Genomic DNA, 17,024 nt, shown 5'->3' with positions numbered 1-17,024 from the left:
CCCTCAAGGTAGAACTATGGTCTTGGTGCATTTTAATAAACCCCGAAGGATAACGACCTTAGAAAGATGAACTTAAAATGTAGAAATTTTAGAAAATAAATCGTTCAAAGATATGTACTTTAAATTTATTTGAGTTCTTCGAATATTTACTATAACAAATAGTATTATTGGCTAGGGCTCTTGCCTTAGCCAATAACCAATTTAGCCGTTCCCAAAAATATTTTTGGCAACAGCAACGATTGCTAATGGCTGCCCTTGCTATAGGTCTCGCGCCAAAAAATTAACCAGGCAAAACACAAGCCGCTGCCAAAAAAGTTTTTGGCCACACCCCAAGCAGTTATTGGCTACAATAAAAACCGTGGCAATAGTATGGCTTAACCCTAACTGGAACCAGCACCCATGCTTTATATTGTAGCATATATATATATATATATATATATATATATATATATATATATAATATTTGCAAATAAAACCAAGAAAAGATTTTTAAAAATGAAAATTTCATTAAAAAAACTATCACAGTGTCCAATTATACACAAAATTTATACAAAACCAAAAAATTTATCTACAAATTTATCTAGTATCCCGTTTTCACAAATTGAAATTTTTATTCAACGGATGAAAATCAAAGGCTTGGCATGTTGATTGAGTGCGCTCTTCACCTTCGTATCTTCATGTACTCAAAAAGATTCAATTCATTATGTTCATGCCAAAAGTGCTGAAAAGATCCAAAAAACAACAGTTACTACTCAGACTACAAAAAGAAATACTGATGCAAATAAGTATCTCGGAATCACCATTGATCGAACCTTGTGCCAACTGTTTGTGAGCAGTTCAGGGTCTTTAATTTGTATACCATCCAGGGCCATCAGGTGGCTTGGCCATGCAAGAAAAAAAGAAGCATGACATAAGATTCCATAAAACTCAGCCAATTTGACCTGTTGGGTGGCAGTAAGGAACAAACACTATTCATCACAAAAAAAAAATTGTAAAACAGCCATGAGCATCAAACTTGCAGCAACTAAGATCTTTTGCATAAACAACAACAACATCACATGCGTTTTTTAATGATGATGAAGGCACATAGTGCAAGAATGCAAGCTACATGATAAGACTTGGGCTGAAGTACAAACCTTGCATTAATCAAGTACTCCTTTTGATTAATCAATGTTCTCTTGGCAAACTTGGGCTCTACTGCACACCTTAGTGCTTCTAGGGGACTTTGAAATACTCCTTATGAACTTATTAATGTTTCAAAGAAGATGAGGAATTAGCCGAGATGCTCATGCTATTCTGCCTCTTGAACTACTGAGTGTTTTTTGTGGTTAACACTAGGGAGAGTCTTCTATCATGTTGAAGAGCAAGGGAACATGAGCGAAGAACAGAAAAGGCCTTATCCTCTAAAACAAATAAGAAACAAAAGGATGATCAGAAATTTCAAAAAGGAAAAGGAAAACCTAAACAATGTTGAAGAAAATGGTAGTAAATGGATGCATTTTGCAAGTAATTGAAGGATTGCTAATTTCTTAAAAGAATCTGTAGCTTGATTTGAACAAAATTCTATTTTTTCACGATTTATGAATCCAGAGCCACTATATTCTCAAGGCTGACAAGAAAGAAATGGAAAAAGTGGGTTCAAAAAATTAAAAATATGATGAAAGCTTAGAAAGAATTATGCATATATATAAACTTAATAGCCTTGAAGAGCACCGACACAATGAAAAATGAAGAACATTCAAAGCCAGTTATCAGATATATGAGAAATCTATATATTTTTTTGGATCTTCTAAACATTTTTCATCTATTCATCTCGTTGAAAAAGGGAGAGCTAAAAAATGGGGGAAGTTTTCACTGAAATCTCGATTTTGAGATTTTTCAGTATAGCATGGCTTCAACTTACTCTTCTCCTTGCCTATCGAAGGAAACAACTAAGAGAGAGAGAGAAATAAAGAAAGAACGGGTGGGGGGGAGGGAGTGAGAGAGATGATTGCCTGATAAGCAATAACTTGGAGAATGATCACCCGGCGAGCCTAAGGATGGACACCAGCAGACATGACTCTCTGCTGAAATGAAGATGGTGGCTCAGCGACTCTCTTTTCTTGCAATAGACACCACGGATGCTGAACCCTAGGCTCTCTCTTTCTCCCTCTCCCTTGAACCCTCTCGATTTCTCCACGGGTCATTGGTTACTCTGTGTTACTTTCATCCACATATCCCCTCCCTCTGAAAAGTTCTTCTCTCTCTCTTCACGACCCTTCTCCTCCTGGTTTCTCCAAGCGATTGTTGAAAGCAGCCCCTTCCCTCGTACTACCTTCTCTGAATGTCAAATTATTGTGAAGCTTCACATGAAAGTGCATATATTTTGGACAGGGCATCATGTAATGTTATTATCTGCTATGGCTATGGCAATTACCTTAAACAGGCATTGTCGCAGATATGCCTTTTTGTTGCAGCGATTGCCATTAGAGCTCAAATGTAGAAGATGATTTATAATTTAAGATAGTTTTCAAAATAACAGTTTTCAACTTATTTGCGAAATTATAATTGAACTTGTCATGCTTTAAGTTTTTGAATCATTGATGTGGAAAATAAAATCTTATTTAGAGTGACGATGACCATAGTTTGATTCATCATAGGTCCAAAAAGAAGAAACTTTAGGTTAAAAAAAAAAACTTGATTTTGAAAATCCATATTTTGAGAGGAAATTAAAATATCATGATCTGAGTATATATATATATATAGATATATATATATCAACTAGGGAGAAATTTTCTTGAAAATTAAAATTTCATTATTAATTACACAATTTATACATCAAAAAAATGAATTACAATGAAAAATTAATGTCTCTAAAGTTGAATTTTATATACTATCATCAGTGTACATCCATATTTTTACCTTTTTCTTTTCTTCTCTTGCTTTATTTTCAGTGGATTCCATCAAGAAGAATCACAATCATGACAACTGTACAAACTGTGGAGCCACAGATTTTCTTTGTCAGATACTTCCAAGCTATAGCAGCCACTGTCAGCTATACTGAACTGAGCTAGCAGTTTTTCAGAAGAGAGAGCGAGAGAGAGGTAACAGGAGAAATTTCCTTCTGCAGCACTTTAGCTCTTTATCTCTCTTTAGCTGCTGGTACGTTTTGCGTGCTTTTGAACATCAAAATGAATGTGAATCAAGCCTATAATACCAGCACTGATCTTCTGGCCTACTTTCACGAGACTAGCTCCTTGCGGAGTGCCTGCATACAGATATGAAAATTTTCAGTCTATAGCTGTAGAAGAGGCTCCAGGTATTTAGAGGGTGTTTGAGTTAACCTTATTCGTGAACGAAAGCCTCTCCCTATTGATCAGATGATAAGTAGTCTTGTCCAAAACAGGATGCAGGCTTATCTGCATGAATTGAATTTTGTTATAAAGAAATTCAATAATAATTAAAAAGGGGGAAATGAAGAAAAGGAAAATGTGTGAGCTCAACACTTACAACATCAGCTTCTTTCAGAACTTCATCCATGCTGGAGGCCCATTAGCTTTTAAGAACTCCCCATAAGTTGCAAAGAGTAAATACTTCATGTCACAATTCCACAAACTTTATCGGTTGATTATTTTTCCCCATAAAAGGTGAAATTACCAACCAGTTACAAATTTCTCAAGTCTAGTTGCTTGATACAGATCACAATATATCAGATTCATCTTGTATGCCTCAACCAGTTGCATTGCACAGAAAACATTATAGGAATTAACAGAAACATGCACGAAGCATAACTTCACGTATTCTTATTTAAAAGGAGGGTCAGGTTTCATGATCTAGAGAACTAAAAATACAACAGCAACCGTTTGCCCCTTTAAGCAAATTGCCAACAAACCTGCACAATTATATGCAGATGACTATTCTTACATGGCTTGGATGCATGAATTGATTAAACAGATGACTGTGCAGAGTGAAACAGAGGTAATCATACAGATGAGGCAGCCATCCATCATGTAAACCAGCCCTCGTAAATTGGTCATTTTCTGCCGTTCTCCTGGCGGCTGTTAACAATAATGCAGCTGCTAACTCTGGTGTTGTCTCGGTAAGAACACCCTGCCAAACACCAAAAGCAAAATTCAACCATCTTATGCAGAAACCAGGATGAAGATCTAACATAGTCAACCATCTTATACAGAGACACCAAATAGGGTGCGAATATTAAGCTGGAAATTCCTTCCTTAAGATCAATGGGACATCCCATGGAAGAGAGCATTAATATCATTCAGTTCTGTTACTTCCAAGTCTAAAGCAGAGAAAATAATGAAACAAACCTGTGTGATTTGATTACAGACAAGCAGGCTATGACAAGCTCACAAAAGAACTCAGTGATCTCATTTGCTGCCATAATATTTTGTTCCCTGATCACATGTTCTACCTATAATGCAACAAATGCTGTAAGTGATTAGACTGAATAAACAACGGATCCCATTGTATTTCACCTTCACAGTCTTCTTGTATGTCTAGAATGAAAACATGATCTTTTGAAATATAATGAGGAATCATTTATGTTCGATGATGGTGTTTTACATGCCGAAACACCTCAGAGACAGTTAATGTTAAAAGCAAAGAAAGAATTACCTCTCTCTGAGGGTTGGGATGGGGGTTTGGGAGGGATGGCATCTTTTTATAGTCTACAAAGGCAACCCAGTTGCTAATGATGGAAATGGTCCCTAAGGATCTATCAATAAGCCAATTTGTGCCATGATTTTTCAATGATGAGAGAATATCGATTTATCTTGCTCTATCAGAAATACCTATGTTATATCTTTGAACAGCTCTTATGACATGAAATTTTTATTAGCGGAAACTTAATGTTTTTCTTAAAAATAACTTGAGCTAAGACATATTTTATATTCAAATCACATTAACATGTTCACATATTGTTTAAAATATATTTTAATAAAAAATTAAGAGGCCTGGCTTTTGTCCCCGACATAAGTGGTTTTAGATATACCCATTCTCCCACACCCACACCCACACCCACACCCCCAAACACACACACACACAAATGTGTGTGTGTGTGTGTGTGTATATATATATATATATATATATATATATATATATATATATTGTAGAAACAAAACGAAGAGAAGAACATGATGTAATGTGGAAAAACCCCTCAACAAGAAGGAAAAAAACCACGGGTGAGGGAGGACTGGTGTCCACTAGCAGCCAGACACACTCTATCTAAGAATTTCATTTTCTCTAAAATTAGGGTTATAATGACATAAGTAGAGTCTAAACAAGAACACCGACTGGACCGGGTCCAAACCCAGACCCAGACCCGTAAACTAAAGCACGTCAACACTTCCCCTCAAGTTGGGCATACATATCAAACATGCCCAACTTGGATACATTTTTCTCAAACAGAGTAGAAGGTAAGGCTTTAGTCAGAATATCAATAGTTCGGTCTTCAGACTTCATGTATGGTAGGATTAATTCTTTAGCATCAATTCTCTCACGGATGAAGTGACGGTCAATGTCAACATGCTTTGTTCTGTCATGTAGAACAGGGTTGTTGGCTAAGTTAATCACAAACTTGTTATCGCAGTACATCTTCATTGGTCCTTCAGTCTCTATTCTAATATCAGTCAACAACACTTTTAGCCATAGTAATTCTGACACTCCAATAGCAACAGCTCTATATTCAGCTTCTGCACTAGAGCGGGAACAAACATCTTGTCTCTTGCTCCTCCAAGTAATAAGATTTCTCCCCAAGTAGACACAGTACCCTGAAGTAGATCTTCTAGTATCAACACAGTCTGCCCAGTCTGCATCATAATACCCTTCAATCTCAATAGGCCCTTGTTGCACATATAGAAGCCCCTTGCCAGGATTTCTCTTTAAGCAGCACAAGATCCTATCAACAGCCTTCAAGTGAGCATTCGTAGGAGCATGCATGAACTGACTCATCACATTTACAGCAAAGGTAATATAGGTCTAGTGAGAGTAAGATAGATCAATTTTCCAACCAGACGTTGATACCTCCCCTTAGCCTCATCACAAAGAGGTTCTCCATTCCTAATACTGAGCTTGTGTCCAGCATCCAGAGGAGTAGAGGCAGGTCTACACCCAAGTTTTCATGTTCCCTTCAATAAATCCAAGATATACTTCCTTTGATTCAGTACAAGAGTCGTACCTGATCTAACAATTTCAATACCAAGAAAGTATCTTAGTTTGCCAAGGTCCTTGAGATCAAATTCGATAGCCAGTAAACTCTTTAATCTTGTTATTTCAGCTTCATCATCGCCTGTAACAATCATATCATCAACATAGACTAACAAAAGAGCAACTTTACCTTCCATCCTCTTCACAAATAGAGTATGATCTCCATTTTCTTGATCGTATCCATGTTGTCTCATTACAAGTCTAAGACGTTCAAACCATGTTCAGGGCGATTGTTTGAGCCCAGATAAAGCTTTCTTCAGTTCACAGCATTTTCTCAGTTCCTCATATCCTAGGGGCATACACATATACACCTCCTCTTCAAGGTCACCATTGAGAAAAGCATTTTTAACGTCAAGTTGGTACATCCTTCATTCCTTCATTACAGCTAAAGAAATAATAACTCTAACTATCTTCATCTTTGCAAACAGAGCAAAAGTCTCCAAATAGTCAATCTCATATTTCTGACTAAACCCCTTGGCAACAAGGCGAGCTTTGTACCTCTCAACACTCCCATCTGATTTGTACTTAATGGTGTAGACCCACTTGGATGCAACCAGATGAGCCACTTCAGAGATCTTTACAACTTCCCATGTCATGTTTCTGCGCAAGGCTTTTATCTCTTCTTACATTGCATGAGTCCACTTGAGATCACTCTGAGTCTAGTAACAGTCCTGGGAATCACAACCAAAGAAAGAGATGATACAAAACATTTATAATTCTTGCTCAGTCTAGAATATGATACGAAGTTACCAATCGGGTATTGAGTACATGACTTGACACCCTTTCTCAGGGCAATGGGAAGCTCTTCATTTGCAGCCTTAGTCTGAATCTCCCGAGCACGACTTGGGTCATCAAGGGAAGGAATAGCATTAGGATTGGGAGTAGAATTATCACCATCAGTCACCTCATCTGTACGTACTTTTCGCCTAGAGTAAACCTGCCCAAACAAGTGATTGCGTTCCTCCTCAGTCCTAGTAGAGCACCCTTCAACCCTCTCATGCTCAAGCACATCTACAAGTACAACTGTTTGATTTTCTTCCTGCTTGTAATCCAGAAAATCTGTGAACTGAATCTCTTGACTCTGAGAATACTCTTCCCTTGATCTAGACTTCTCCCCCTAAAGAGGATTCTCACAAAAGTAAGAGACATGTTCCAAGAAGGTGACATCCTTGGTAACATAAACTTGACCAATAGTAGGATCAAGGCACTTATACCCCTTTTCAGTAGGAGAGTACCCAACAAAAACACTCTTAATTGACTTCGGATCAACTTTTTTTTAACATGAGGATTGTGATCATGAATAAAGCAAACACATCCAAAGGCACGAGGTGGAAGGGAAAAGGGTTGACGACTCCCTGGAAGCATAGAGTGAGGAGTCCGCCCATTTAGCACACGACTAGGCATACGATTGATCAGATATGCACTAGTGAGAACAACATCACCCCAATATTGTTTTGGAAGATTCCTTTGAAACAAGAGAGCCCTGGTGACATTGAGTAATTGACGATTTTTCCTCTCAACTACCCCATTTTGTGGAGGGGTATAAATGGAGGACATCTTCAACAGATTGACACGCATACTCTCGAGCATTATCAGACCAGAAGGTCTTAACAGATCCGTCATATTGAGTCTCCACAAGAAGAATGAAGGTCTCTATGACATGAGGCATTTCACTATGGTCTTTCAACAAGTATACAAAGGTGCTTCTGGAGAAATCATCTATAAAAGTTATAAAGTATTGAAAACCTTGACGGGTATGAATTCCCGAAGGCCCCCACACATCAGAATGAATCAAAGAGAAAATTTCATTGGCACGACTGGTGGAAATAGGGTATGAAGCCCTAACATGTTTAGCAAATTGACATACATCACAAGATATCATAAACATGTCCAAACTGAAACATAAATAAGGAAAAAACTGTTTCAAAATTTCAAAAGGAAGATGCCCAAGGCGTTCATGCCAATACAAAAACAATTGAAGACAATCCTTTCTCCTCTCCTTTGTTCTGCTAACAGCTATCATAAGAGCGGTGGCCACACGGATGGGTAATCGATATAACCCTTCAGACACCAAACCAATCCTAATCCTCTTTCCTGTCACCAAGTCCTGCAAAACACAGCGATTTGCAGAAAATATGAGTTCACAATTCAGCTCTTTTGTAATTTTGCTTACAGACAAAAGATTGAAGGGAAGATGAGGAACATGTAAGGCACCATGCACTAAGAATTTGTTTAACAAAGAAAGACTCTCTTTTCCTGCCACAGAGGTAAAGGAACCATCGGCAAGAGAAACACGTTCCTTTCCTAATGAGAGCTTATACTCATGGAAGAGCTTAAGATTGCCAAATGTGGTGGGTGACACCACTGTCAACAATTCATTCTTCCATACAAGAATTACTTTTTTCTCCAGAGATGGCACCATTCTTTGGCTACATGACATACCTGGTCTTGGGGGCAATTCCAAGTATCATCAGAATAGTAGTCAAGTTCCTCCCATTTAGATTTCAAAGCTGCATAAAAGTCTGCCACAGAGAGATTCCCTTGCCGTAGTGCATAGACATCTTTCATCAGTTGATACACTCGAACAGTCTTCTTCTTCTTGCCATATATTTGTTCTAAAATAACCCACATATCCCTTGTAGTCCTCTTACAAAGGATGAGGGGTTGAATAGCAGAGGATACAAAATTGACAATCCAAGTTTTTACTTGGTTGTCCTCAAGAAACCAAGTGTGTTGTCCTCAAGAAACCAAGTGTCCCAAGTAGTACTAGTCTCAATAGGTTCAATCTTCCTCCCATTAACATAAGCAATTCGGCCCCGACCAGCGATCTCCATAGTGATAGCAGCAGACCATTGAAGGTAATTTTCCTTAGTGAGGTGAATGGTAGTAACTTGAACAGAGATATTTTCAGTTCTATAGGCCCCAACATCGGCCTGGTCTGTATGGACAGTAGAACAAGTAGAATCTGCCATAATCAAGGTTCACAGTGCAGCAAAAAGCAAACGTACACAGCAGTAACAGAAGAACAACTCAGCAGGAGACAACAATAACATTGTGTATGCAATAAAGGAACCTGGGGTTAAGTAAGAAACGAGAAGGACGATCACTGGTAGTGTGGAACACGCTGCGACCGACTGCTAGAAGGAAACGCAGAGGCAACATGCAGCGGCAACTAGGAGCACCTATGGCAACTGGGAGTAAGGCGGTTGAAGGGCTAGCGCCACAGCAGAGAAAGGCAGTGGTGGAGGGCAGCAGCGGCAACTGGGAGCACCAACGGTAAATGGCATCACAATCAAGGCACAAACCTCCACAACAAAGTCGGGCGACCATGAGCAGCTCCAAGAACAAAAACACAGACAAAGCATCACAATGCTGAAATTCCCTACATTCTCTTCTTTCAGTTTTCGTCAATTGACAAGCATCACAATGCTGAAATCTTCCAAGATAATGTTGATAGTGTGGTTTTAAGGAACTCAGTATTGATCCATGGGCCAAGTTGAGGTTAACTCGTGGATATTGGTTGGGCCTGTTGTGGTGAGTGGTCTAAGGGGCACCATTGGAGATGTCAATCAGGACAATCCTCCAGCAAACTACTGTAAAAGAGCAAAAATACATGATGAACTTTCTGCTGGTTTGGTTGGAAGGCATTGGTTTAGTCCAGTATAAGATCCACCACTAATCCACTTTCTCATCTTATTTCCCAAAAGCCATGATCTGAGACTGGAGGGGGAAGGTCTGACCATAAATACATCTGAAGAACTTGTCATTAAATAAGTGCTCCTTACTATCACATACATATCCCACTTGGATGAACGTTTGAAACTTGACATCTAGAATTGTCCAGAGAGATAAATAATAGGGTTCAGATATAAGACACAACCAATGATAAAACCATGATGGTCTGTAGTTTGAGATAAAAAAAAGAGACAGAAATAAAGGGAAGACAGACTCATAATTAGGCTTTAACAAACAAAAGTATACACCATTGAATATGTGACTTTTACTAGTTTGCTTCAAACGAAACATCTATTCAGGCTGTGAAGTTGTTATGTTTCCCTTGTGAAAGAAGATAAATATTGTTAGGTAGTGTTCGCAAGCAGGAAAAAGGAGAAGGTGGTCTGAGATTTACATCTGTCGGATGCTTTGAACACCAACTCCTGGCTCGGCAAGTGTTCAGGCCAACTATCAAAGTACTAAATTAGTCACTCGCCATGATAGTGATCAGAGAATTTATCCCTGCTGTGATTAGGCTGATGCTTTGGACATCTTTCTTGGCTCAAAGTACAGTTGTTCAGTGCAGCTCGCTTTTGATTCCCACATCACCAGAACTTTACTTTACACCTAAGTGCACCTAAAGCATGGAAAAATGTGGTGACTGAACCAAACCAAGCTTCTGGTAGAGATTGTTCCTGCATTGTGGTCACCTTCCAAGGAATTATTAGGTTAGCAGGCCTCTGTCAATTGGTTAATGCCTACACAATACAGTGCAGTCACTACCACTGCTATAAAAATTGGAATCTGAATAGAATAGACTGAACTGCTTACTTGGAAAATTGGGTGGTTCAAAGATTCAATTAAAACAGTAGAGAGTCGTCGAAAATGTTATTAGTATATTTGTTTTAAAAAATTGAATTGAATATATATTCTGACATGTGGCACTTCTGCATCATGCTTATTTGGTTGGAATCTGTCAATTCAAACTTCACTCACATAAATATAATCAACTGGCAACTTCTATGCTAAATATAAGTAGTTCTCATGCACATAATAGCAAACTGATGTTACATCCATGATATTTCAATACGTGCTTTTCTTAATATCGTACAGATCATCTAAGAAAAATTATTGGAAGGAGAATATAAAAAAAGAAAATGAAAATTAGAAGCTTAACATGAAATGTCAACAAGATATGAAACACAAACATTTCCTCTCGTTTGGCTCTACAGACACTACAAGGCCAGGTTTTGAACGCCTGAATAACCATTAGTTCATATAAAGTTTGCACCATATACAAGGCAATCAAACACATGAGTGAGGAAGTCCAGGACTGACTTCACAGACATAAAAGTTTCAGCCTTGAAACTGACGAAAGAAAGACAGAGAGGGAAGTTCTGACTTGCCTCCAATATTAGGGTGAAAGCACACACTAGTCTGAACATACACCACGCAAGCACGCTCCAAGCAATCACATACACCCTAAACTTCTGATGCAAGTATTTGCATGGCCATCTATTACACTTATTGTTTGCTGAAAAGAGGAGAGAAAAGGAAACTGGAAAAGAAGGAACGTTCCCCAGCTGATGAGCCGAAGGAAGAGAGCGCTACACAAATTCCTGAACCTATCTCAAACTCCGTCCCTCAGAAAAGGACAAACAGGCATGGAAAAATATCATAAATATGTGTTGTGTATTTACAAAGGCAAAGAAAAGGTAAGCAATCATATTACAGTTCAGGCTTATATACCTCACAAAAACACCGGAGTCTGAGAGAAGAGCCTTTGACAAATAAAGCTCCTCAAATATAAACGCTTGTAGCCAACAAGAGGTCCGTCCACCTAGTTAGGGCATGGAGTTATGATCTTCAAAGTTAAAGGATGCCAAGAATTCAATATTGAGGTGCATCTGTTGTCATCATCTGGCAGGCATCTGCCTAATCCCAATCTGCCTTAAAAAAGAAGGTGGATGCTCATGTCAGTCTAACAAATACACTAGACAAAATAACAGGGTATCACTAGAAGAAGGAACTAAATAAAAGTTTTGGCAAGCAAAGCTGTGAACAAGCAACTAGGCAATCTCAAAGGTTTCACAAAGCATGCAACTTAGACAGCTTAAGAGCTTTAGAGATTAGAACTGACATACTGTTCAGTAGTTTTTTAAAACGAGCACGAACCAATTTCAGAAATTCAACAAGCATGATTAGGTGGACACGCTTGAGAAGTAGGTCACACGCAGTAAAAATAGCAAATAAGCAAATACACTTAAAATATGAGAAAGGCAGTGGACAACATACATACATTCTAACACGGAGTTCCCTGGAATAACCAAATTTTGTGTTGTCGGATCATTGCTCTTGTATGACAATCTTTAACAGCAAAATGAACTGTTTGAAATGACACTCTTTGGTGTTCTCTTTGTCACCAAGGTCGCCATGCTTCAAAACCTGCCACAAGAAGGACAGCCAGGCATTGAAGCCCAATCAGCTGAACTTTTTGCCCTCCGACAATCATGAAAAATAGCTAAAATATGAACATATTTCCAGTTAATCCTTTCAGCAATGATTTGTTATATGTCTGAAACTCAAATAGTCAATCCATTTTTCTGAAGCCTGTCCTGCAGATGCATCAGTAAGCCAATTAACAAGAACTTTACTGCTCTACAGACCTAACAATCAATATTCTTCAGTACTTCACATGCTTCCTTCACAAAACCCTTTTTATTCAGTTCAGAAATGAGTATATAGTAGGTAGAATGCTGGCTCACAAGTCCTTTTGCTTTCATCTGCTCGTATAGAAGATATGCTTTTCTTGGTTCTTTTATTCTGCAATACTTCTTGATGAGGATATGAAAGGGGACATGGTCAGTAGTTACACCAGATTTCTGGATCTTCATAAGAAGTTCTTCAGCTTCTTCCACTTTCCCATGAACACAAAGACCACGAATCAATTCAGTGTAGGTATAAATATCAGGTTTGCAACCTCTTCTTCGCATTTCATCATACAACTGGAAAGCAAAATAAATATGACCAATACTACATACTCCGTATATTAATAGGTTGTAGGTCACAACATCTGGAAAACAACCCTTAAATAACATTTTCTGCTTCAACATAAATGCTTCTTGAAGATTCCGCCCCCTTATGTATGCATAGATCAACGCATTGTATGTGAAAACATTTGGTGCATAGCCAAACTCATACATCCAATCTCCTATCCTTATAGCATGACCTACCTCTCCATTTCTACCATATCCATAAATCAGGATATTCCAGACAAGAGGATCCGGGATAATAAAATCATCTATCATCTTGTGGAAGAAAACTTGTGCTAAATTAACATTTCCTTGCAAGCATAGTCCATGAATAACCAGCTTGTATGAAACGTGATCAGGAGCAACCCCCATGATCAGCATATCATTGTGAAGATTACAAGCATCAACTAATTTCCCTTCTCTACACAGTCCACTAATCAAACTGTTATACGTTATTACATCAGGGCAGTAGCCCTTTTTTAACATTTCACCGAAAACTCCAAATGCAAGCCTCGTGTTGCAGCTTGAGAAAAACCCATTAATAAGGACATTGTATGCTGCAACATCGACAATGGTGTCCTTTCTTGTCATCTGTTCCCATATTTCAGACGCCTGGATCAGATCCCCTGTTTTGAAACACCCGTTGATAAGTATGGTTGAAGTGATCAAATCGGAGGTTTCATGCTCACCAAGTATATCTGCAAGAAGCTTCTTCGCACCCTCAAGAAGACCCTTTTTACACAATGCATGAACAAGTATGTTGCAAGTTACCTTATTGGGTCTGATCCCATTCTTAACCATGGAAAACAAGAGAACAATTGCATTGTCAACACCATTAGATCGACAATAACCATCAATCAGAGTGTTATAAGTGCATGTATTAGGCTCAGTCCCTTCTTCAACAGTCTCCCTCAACAAACGACTTGCCCTCCACAAATCACCAATTTTACATAGTCCGTTCATCAAACAGTTATAAGTAACAATATCAGGCACCAAGTGCATCTGTCTCATCTCTTCCCTGAGGTAGAGAGCTACACCAACCTTCCTTTCCAGGCACAATGCTCTGATCATGCTAATGTATTGTTTGAATCGATTCCTCCCACCACTATGCTTCTGCAACAATTGAGTGTTCTCATTACCAAATCTCTGAACCAATGAATTCTCACTTTGGACATTCGAACTCGCATTCCAGATCAAATCATTATTTGAATTTTTTAAACAAACTCCACTCTCATTGGTAAAACAAAAAGTGTCCCCCAGATTGCACCCATTAACACGATTCCTACCAGCATTGCTTAAACATGATCTAAAAAGTGAAAAGATAGCTAAATTCAAGTCTATAAACTCCTCATGAACCTTCAGAACCCTAACTAATCTATTACAAATCTTGAAAGGCAAGATATATCCACTCTTATCAATAGCACTAGCGACCAAAACAATGTCATCAAACATCCTCCTTTTCATCAGAGAGACGAATATTACATCCAAAACGATCGGTTTCACTGATCGTCGAGCTAAAAAATCGACGACCCCAATCAAGAAAGGCTTATCCTGGTCGAACAGCAGTCTCTGAACCAATGCCCACAAACAGGACTTCAATCCGCTCTCAGCAATTATGCATAAGATGACACCGTAGGCGTCGACCGTGAGGTGGGCGCCTGGCTGTCGGCCGAACCAGAGGAAGAACCGGAGGGCACGGCTCGGGCTGGAGCGCAACCGAGAGAGAGCAGCATAAAGGAGAGATGGATGCATGTCCGGAAAGGGAATCCACTTGTTTCCAGCGGCCCCGACGTCGAGGGACTCCGCCCTGGGGAGGCGGAGGGAGGACGTGGAGAAGGGAGGTGGACAGACATTGGGGCGGCGGAATCGGCCGGATTTGTGGGTGGTGAAGAAGCGTCTAAGGAGCTGATTCATTTGCGTGGGTTCAGGAGGGAAGCGTTTGGGTAAATGGGTCCCTCATTTTCCAAGAGGAGACACCTTCCCCTCCATCCAGAGAAGCACGAAGGCTCTGCTTCGGCCGTCTCCCCGCCGGCGGCATATCGAGCTTGGACGCGTGGTGAAAGATGCGAGTCCCAGTCTGAGCACGGTGGTCGGGCTGCAGCCTGCAGGGATGGGAGTGAGACCCGACCGGGTCCATCTGTTCCGTTCTAGCAATAGAAACGGATGCGTTTTGGGTGTTGGGAAGAACGCCATTGTGCCGAACACACGTTATTAATATACGAACTGCATCATGTTTTTATTTCAGATAGCACGGTATAATTATATTTAATATTTTTTTATCTAGGTAAAGTTTGTTTTTTCTTTTTTTTCGGTATAGCTTGCCCCATCTTTCTGGACTGCAATTCCAAAAACATCATACTGGAACTTGGAACTGGAATGAGTTTTGGTTTTTCCCAAAACCTTATTGTGTTTATGGACTTCCAGGAAACCCATTTCTACGTTTGATGGACAGAGAGTTAGAAAAGGAGAAAATGATACGCTTTTTCAAAATGTTTTAGAAAATATAGGTTATTGTTGTAAATAAGTATAAATGATTAACATTATTTTCAAAATTTGTAAAAAGAAGGGAGACGTCAAAGTAATTTATATAAGAAGATGTTACACGATTTTGAAATTTTATGAAGAAATTCGGGAGAGATTGAATTTTTTCATAAACAGATCTTATGCCCTGTTTGGTTGAAGGGAAAGGGAGGAATGGAAAGGAAAAGAAATAAAGGGAAAGAGAATGGAAAATGAATGGAAAGGAATGAAAAGAGGTGATTATAAAGCTTGTTTGGATAAGGCTGGGCATCAGGCCGGGCCTGGCCGGCCCGGCCCGATAAAAATGTAAAAATGAAGCCCAATAACCTAAACGGGCTGGGCCGGGCCCAAGTCATATCGGGCCTCGGGCTTCGGTCAAGGCCCGAGGCCCGACCCGATTAATAATGGGCCGGGCGGGCTGAGATGGGCTTCGGCCCGACCCGTTATTGAAAAAACTCAGACACAACGAATGCAGGAGGCAACACAATTTACAGCTTCAGATGATGAAACACCATGGAGTATCAAGTTCTTTTATAGGCACATTGATAGTTTACAGACTGAAGACCTTCACGGCAGCCGGCACACGGTCACCGGAGAAGGCAGCCGATGGCGACGACGACGACCGGAGGAGCAGCCGATGGGCGAAGAGGAGGCAATGCCGCAAATGCAATCTCTCGAGTCTCGACGGGCGACGGTGACGATGGAAGGTCGAAAAGTAAACCCTAACTCTCTAAGCTCAAGTTCATTTTTATTTAACCCTAGGTCCCTAACGAGTAACGAAGTTCATTTAAAAAAAAAAAACAACGGGCTTCGAGGGCTGCCGCCGATCAAAGTGGCTGGCCCGCGCCCGGCCCGTTAGTTACCGGGCCGGGCCGAGCCCGGTAACTAACGGGCCGACTACTATAAAAGCAAGGCCCGGGCCCGGGACTGAGTCGGGCCGGGTACCGGGTACCCGGCGGCGGCCCGGCCCGGGCCCGGGACCGAGTCGGGCCGGGTACCGGGTACCCGGCGGCGGCCCGGCCCGGTGCCCAGGCTTATGTTTGGATAGAAAGGAAAGGAAATGAAAGAAAATGAAAGAGGTAATTATAAAGCTTGTTTAAATAGAAATGAAATGAAATACTAAAATCAAGTTTGTTTGAACTATATAAAGGAAATGAAATGATAGAATTTATAATACTTTAAAATAATATCCCTAACATTCAAAATGTTTAAAAAATTGAGAGGTTTCTAAAAGAAAAGACAGGATCAAAAAAACAAAACCAAAATAATACGTCCTAATAACATAGTCACAACGAATCAAAATAATCTGTTGCTTGGATGTTATCCATCATTTGCTTGCTCATTTATTTATACATTTCTCTCTTGTTTTTAATGATGGAGTTTGTGGTTTACTTTGTTAGTAGGTTACATCTTCATCCTTTGGGATTAAAAAACTTGTCGTTGAAAGCAAGTCAAATGGTATGGTTAATTACCTGGAGAAGCAAAATGAAGTCAACAATAAGTACAAAACTATCCATATATAGGGGATTGATGAAGCTTTCTTCTCAAAATTAA

At 39.6% G+C, this 17,024-nt stretch overlaps 1 protein-coding gene across 7 annotated transcripts; it reads right to left on the bottom strand.

Moving 5' to 3' along the window:
- Positions 1-2,856: 2,856 nt before the first annotated feature.
- Positions 2,857-15,125, bottom strand: LOC116250248 (pentatricopeptide repeat-containing protein At5g24830-like). 7 transcript variants are annotated; one of them, XR_007572817.1, is made up of 5 exons: positions 10,334-11,646; positions 9,278-9,465; positions 3,490-4,089; positions 3,324-3,398; positions 2,857-3,247 (listed from the first exon to the last, which is right to left on the bottom strand). XR_007572817.1 is itself a non-coding variant. In XM_031623821.2 (4 exons), the coding sequence occupies exon 1, from the start codon at positions 14,862-14,864 to the stop codon at positions 12,585-12,587; it is 2,280 nt and encodes a 759-aa protein (XP_031479681.1). In that variant the 5' UTR covers positions 14,865-15,125; the 3' UTR covers positions 3,757-4,089; positions 9,278-10,034; positions 11,668-11,864; positions 12,218-12,584. The 7 variants fall into 7 exon arrangements, 6 of the variants coding, with proteins under 6 accessions (XP_031479681.1, XP_031479684.1, XP_031479682.1 ...); XM_031623821.2 differs by lacking the exons at positions 2,857-3,247; positions 3,324-3,398; positions 10,334-11,646 and adding exons at positions 11,668-11,864; positions 12,218-15,125 and having other exon boundaries at positions 3,757-4,089; positions 9,278-10,034; XM_031623824.2 differs by lacking the exons at positions 2,857-3,247; positions 3,324-3,398; positions 10,334-11,646 and adding exons at positions 11,668-11,864; positions 12,218-15,125 and having other exon boundaries at positions 3,757-4,089.
- Between the last annotated feature and the right edge of the window lie 1,899 nt (positions 15,126-17,024).

This window comes from Nymphaea colorata, chromosome 3 (assembly GCF_008831285.2).
Source record: "Nymphaea colorata isolate Beijing-Zhang1983 chromosome 3, ASM883128v2, whole genome shotgun sequence".
In the NCBI taxonomy this organism is placed as follows: domain Eukaryota; kingdom Viridiplantae; phylum Streptophyta; class Magnoliopsida; order Nymphaeales; family Nymphaeaceae; genus Nymphaea; species Nymphaea colorata.
The sequence above is the reverse complement of the archived record's forward strand: the minus strand, read 5'-3'. Positions and strand labels throughout refer to the sequence as shown.

Coding starts and splice junctions, on each gene's coding strand:
- LOC116250248 (XM_031623820.2), bottom strand. CDS start 14,864: ATGAATCAGCTCCTTAGACGCTTCTTCACCACCCACAAATCCGGCCGA.